The sequence below is a fragment of the Daucus carota genome, chromosome 7, assembly GCF_001625215.2.
Source record: "Daucus carota subsp. sativus chromosome 7, DH1 v3.0, whole genome shotgun sequence".
Lineage (NCBI taxonomy): Eukaryota > Viridiplantae > Streptophyta > Magnoliopsida > Apiales > Apiaceae > Daucus > Daucus carota.
This window is the reverse complement of record NC_030387.2, coordinates 10393372-10398955: the sequence shown is the minus strand read 5'-3', so window position 1 is coordinate 10398955 and position 5584 is coordinate 10393372. Positions and strand designations below refer to the sequence as shown.

The following is a 5584-nucleotide window of genomic DNA, read 5'->3' as shown; positions in this document are numbered from 1 at the left end:
ACAAACATTTTTTCTAGGATTCAAATAAAACAAAAAGGAAGACGGAAATCCTTGGAGAAGTGGAAGGATGAGTGGAGTGATACACGGCGTAACTCTTAAGCCTCGTAAACTAGTACTCCTTCTGTCCCATTTAATTGTATACGTTTCTTTTTAACTGTTCGACACGCATTTCAATGCTCTTATAAAATATAGTTCCGTAACTTATTTTTGAGATTTTCTTTTTCTGAATAAAAATATAACATCCAAACTTTAATTCAGAAAAAGAAAATTTTAAAAATAAATTACACAACTACACTTTACAGGAGCATTAAAGTCCGTGCCGCGTCCCCGTCCCCCAATGTATACTACTCAGGGGGACGGAGGGAGTACTTCTTTTATAACCAAGAGGACACTAAAATGCATTGGCTGCCGTGTTTTGTGTCGGCCAGAAAATGGGGAACCAGGACGAATAAAATTTTGGAAAATGCTAGGGACCCCAAAAAATTGTCCCAAATTTTTATCCCAAATGAGGTGTCTAATCCTGATTGGTTGCATTTACTCCCAAAATAATGAGGCCCCCTTGTAGATTCATTCATCACCCAATCATAACTCTCCACTTGTTTGCCACATCATTTAGTAACAATTTTTGGGAAAATCTTTTGGGGTACCTAGCATTGCTCTAAAATTTTATAGAACAAGTCATTCTAACAAATAATCACATGCTTAATTATAGTCGGTTGCTAAAAATATTGCAATTTCATTTGTTTTTCCATGTTTAAACACTTGGAAAATTATGCCCTCGTTGTTAAATTTAAGTTGACAAGGGGTTATGTATCTATTCTTAAATTAAGCTGATAGGTTCAATAATTTAATTAAGCGAGCATCTCCAGCAGCTTAGTTATACAGTGTCCTAATCTATTAATATAACAAATATGATACTCCCTCCGTTTCAATTTACATGTCCAATTCTAAGAAAAAAAATTTGTTTCAAATTATTTGTCCACTCCAACTTTCAATACAAAATCATATTTCCAAAATTATTTCTACTCCACATATCTCTTATTTATATTTCCTAGATCAATCTCACACCACATATTATGATCATTTAATGCAATTAATTTGTAAACATCCACTTTTCTTAAACTGTGTGATTTTTTGAAAGTGGACATCTAATTTGAAACGGAGGAAGTATAAAACACAACTCTAGGAGAGTCCTAGTCATCCCCTAAAAAATTAAGATGCCCATTTCATTATTTTTAAGGATTGTGGCACCGTTCCTCATACTATTTTGAAGAATAAAATATTCACTTCTCTCCTTTTTTCTTTTCTTTCCTTTCTTTCTCTCTTCTACTTACAAATTGAATATAATATTATAATAATAATAGAGAATAGAAATAGGAAATGTTGTTGGAGTTCACATTCAATAAAATGTAGTAATCTCTTAAAAAATGAATATTTTATTATATATTTAGGGAACATGTCAAGACTATGCTGGAGATGCTCTAACCAATTTACTCTAAATGCTCCTAATTGCTCTTAAACAATATTTTTTCTTCGCTAAGTGGGACTTTTCATGAAAACAATCTCTTTTATTTTTGAAAATAAGTACATAATTAACATATATTTTACTCATCCCAGACCCCGTATAATTTGTGTATATACATACTTTAAACGAGATATACCGTTACGTTTAGTTTGATTTTCAGCATTACTAATTTTCTACCCCCACAAAACAATAAACGCTTATGTCTTTGCTTGAAAACAATCGAGATCGCAAGTCTCAACAGATTTTCGGTGCGGACCTGATTGCGTATATTAAATTTTCACAATCATAAATGCGTTTTCGTATAGTTATTGATCTTCTTCTTCTTTGTTAAATGTCTTAAATTTGAGTACTTGGTGTGAGTAACTTTTAAAGACAGCAATCTTGATGGTACAAAATCCAACAAACAAGAGAAAGTGAGTCTGCATTGAGGCCCAGTCAAATATGGTAGCTCCAGTAACTTTCCTCTTCTCCCTTTCCCTTCTTTATTCAGCTCCCCCTCTACATACACCTCTCATATACGTATATGTCCATTTATGAACTAACTCAATCATTCTCTCCAGAATCCATCTCTCTCCCCAATCTCTCTCTCTCTCCCAGTTCTCTCTGTCTCTCTCTGACATATACTCATATTGTGTGTGGGTGTGTGAAAGTAGTTTCGTTCTCTCTCCGACAGCATCAAGAAAGTACTGACTAGGGTAGATCTATGTAAGAGATAAGGCAGACTACTTAAATTCCTGCAGACCCAATCTGACAAGGCTTGTAATGGATTCTTCTGAGCAGCGCCGCAAGAGAAAAAGAAGCTCAAGAAAACAACTACTTATGTTCAGCTTTGTAAGTATGCGGCCTGTTCTGTTGTGTTTGTGTTTTTTCACTTTCCTGTTTGTTTTATCTTATGGAAATAGAAGCTTTTTCACACCCTCGGCGATTAAGTCGGGGTTTGTGGTAGCTGCGTCTTCGAGTTTATCGTTATTGTCTACATCTTCGATTAGTACATTTGGGAAGTATTCGAAGAGTAATTTGTTCGATAATTCGTTTAGGATCGAGGATCGGGTTTTGTTTCCTGATCATATTTTGTTGTTAGTTTCGAGTAGGGTTGATGATGGCGAGGTTATTGGGAGGAATGAGAAGTGGGAATGTGTTTATAGGAGGGGTTTGGTTAATGAATCAGATAGTGTGACGAGTAATGTGTTGTCAATTGAGGGGTATAATGGTGTTTACTTTGTTGTGAGGTGTCCACTTCCGCGGGGGAATTACTCGGCTATGGTGGATTTGGTAAGGTTTGGGAGAAGTTTGAGTTATTTTGGTGGAGATGAGAGGATTTGGGGGCGGAATTGGACGGTTAGGTCGTGGGAGAATGTCGTTTATGAGTCTGCGGTAGATGGGGAAAGTGTGGTGGTGTTTGCTAAAGGGTTGAATTTGAGGCAGGATAGAGAATCGGATCCTAGTCCATTTAGTTGTCATTTTGGGTTAGGGAATTGGGAGAGAGATGGGAGATATGTGCTTACGACAAAGGCAATTACTGCTGCTCAAGAGGTTGTGAGGTGTTTGCTTCCGCGGAGTATTAGGATGAGTCCGGAGAAGGCTCAAGGGGTTAGAGTTACATTAGGTGTGACTGCTCGTGTTCGGGGCAGAGGTAGAAAACTTCAGCTAATGCCTTCTGTTGCCAAGATTTCAAATTCCAAGTCCATGGTAACACAAAAGGAAAAATATGAGCTTTGTGCTTGTACAATGGTATGGAACCAAGCCTCTGCAATCCGTGAATGGATAATTTATCATGCCTGGCTTGGAGTTGAGAGATGGTTTATATATGATAACAATAGTGATGACGAAATCAAGGAGACCACTGAAGAGCTTGACCTTGAAGGGTACAATGTCAGCAGACATTTGTGGCCTTGGATTAAGACTCAAGAAGCAGGCTTTTCACATTGTGCTCTTCGAGCAAAAGAAGAATGTAACTGGGTTTCGTTCATGGACGTGGATGAATTCTTCTACTTCCCCTTTCCAACCTATCAACATCGCAGGAATAGGAATATGGTTTTCCCCGGTCAAAATTCTCTGCGGCATGTAGTTGCAAACTTTTCATCATCAAATTCAATTGCAGAGATAAGAACAACTTGCCACAGCTTTGGGCCATCCGGGTTAAAGTCACCTCCCTTACAGGGAGTCACAGCAGGGTACACTTGCAGGCTTCAGAGTCCTGAGAGACACAAATCTATTGTGCGTCCGGATGCACTTGACCCTACACTTCTCACGGTAGTACACCATTTTCATCTAAAGAAGGGATATAAATACATGAATTTGCCACAAAACATAGCCGTGATTAATCACTACAAGTACCAGGTCTGGGAGACTTTTAGAGCAAAGTTCTTTAGAAGAGTTGCTACCTACGTAGCTGACTGGCAAGACAACCAAAATGAAGGGTCAAGAGACAGGGCACCTGGATTGGGAACCGAGGCAATCGAGCCCCCTAATTGGCGGCTACGGTTCTGTGAGGTTTGGGACACTGGCTTGAGAGACTTTGTTTTGGCAAACATGGCTGATCCTGCAAACGGTTTACTTCCATGGCAAAGGTCTTGACAGAGATAAACCGGGTATACTATTTTTAAAGGCTGCTATGCATAAAAAGATTCTAAACTTACAAACACCCTTGATCCACCATTCTTCGTCCGTTTATACGAAACATTCATCCTTATAGACATACGATTGGAAACAGATAGAGCATAGTTACAGGGTCCTGAATAGCTGTAATTTTGTTGTGAAATATGTGACATGATACATTTTTTTTTCTGAAGCTCATTGAATGAAATATTGATTTAGTTCCCTTTATCTTCCTCCATCTGTTCGAAATTAGCAATGTAGATAGACTACTGTTGAGCAAGAATATATGAATATGCAATAGTATCTTACTGGAATTTCCAGACTGCTGAAACTGAAATTTCTACACGTTGAATAATGTTTTACTGCCCACGATGCTTACAGAAATCCAAGCTTTATCGTATAAACTGATGAATACAACTGTCAGCCTGACACTGCAACAGATACTATTCCACGGTAGAAATTCTACGATCTCTAATTCAGAACATATGTCCTGCAAAGCCTTATGATATAAACTTATTTGACTATAATTTTACATAAGATATGGTCTTGGAATTTTATCACCGTTAGGTATGCTCTTGCAGTTTCTATTGCTTGGTTACTTAGGGGCCGTTTGGCTTAACTTAAAAGAAGTGACTTATTGCTTAAAATAAAGAAGTGGATTATAAGTGATAAGTGAACTTAACTTATAAGTTATTAAAAGTGTTTGGATAAGTTCACTTATAAATCAATCAAGTGTTTGGTAATTTAAATTTATAAATTAAAAAAAATTCAAATTATAAAAATACAAGAAACATTATTAATTAATAACATTTCCAACATTTTAAAATTTTAAAAACTTCAAAAAAATGCAATTCACTAAAAAAAGCTAAAAAAAAGCTAGCATTTCTAACTTCCAACTTCTGACTCAAAAGAAGCTACAAAGCACTTCTGACCTGTGTATCCAAACACACGGCAAATAAGCTGGAGTGAACTTTCATTAAAAAAGTGAGAAGCGGGTGGTTTCCAAACACCCGCTTAATATTATCAGACCTGGGTGCGGTTCAAAGTCTTTTCAGCTCATTTGTTTAATTTAAAATATTTTTGTCAAATCATATCATTGAGATAGGAGGGCTCCCTTTCATTTATAACCAGTACGTTCAACCTTTTTTCAAAAACAATCCGTTTTTTTCGAGTTTTCAAAAATGACCACTCTAATTACTTTGAGTTTGGGCGACCTGTGCTTGAAAATTGTAGAAGAAGGACGTCCTTTGTAAGGGCGACCCACACTTGTCATTTGTGGGAGTGGGGGTCGCCACTTGTGGCAGCGACCCACTTGCGATCTGGTTGCGAGGGAGCCATTGTTTTGGTATTATGATTTTGTACTATCCGTGCACTTGTGCATCAACTTTACGAACAACATATTTAAACTCTATAGTATTTTAGTATATATAACAATTTCGAAAAATTTAGCGCATTCATTCA

General features: G+C 37.0%; 1 protein-coding gene across 1 annotated transcript; it reads left to right on the top strand.

Moving 5' to 3' along the window:
• The first annotated feature begins 1849 nt into the window (after positions 1–1849).
• LOC108196738 (glycosyltransferase family 92 protein RCOM_0530710) lies at positions 1850–4351 on the top strand. The gene has a single exon (XM_017364160.2). It carries the CDS (start codon positions 2288–2290, stop codon positions 4100–4102), a length of 1815 nt encoding a protein of 604 aa, XP_017219649.1. The 5' UTR covers positions 1850–2287; the 3' UTR covers positions 4103–4351.
• The last annotated feature ends 1233 nt before the right edge of the window (positions 4352–5584 follow it).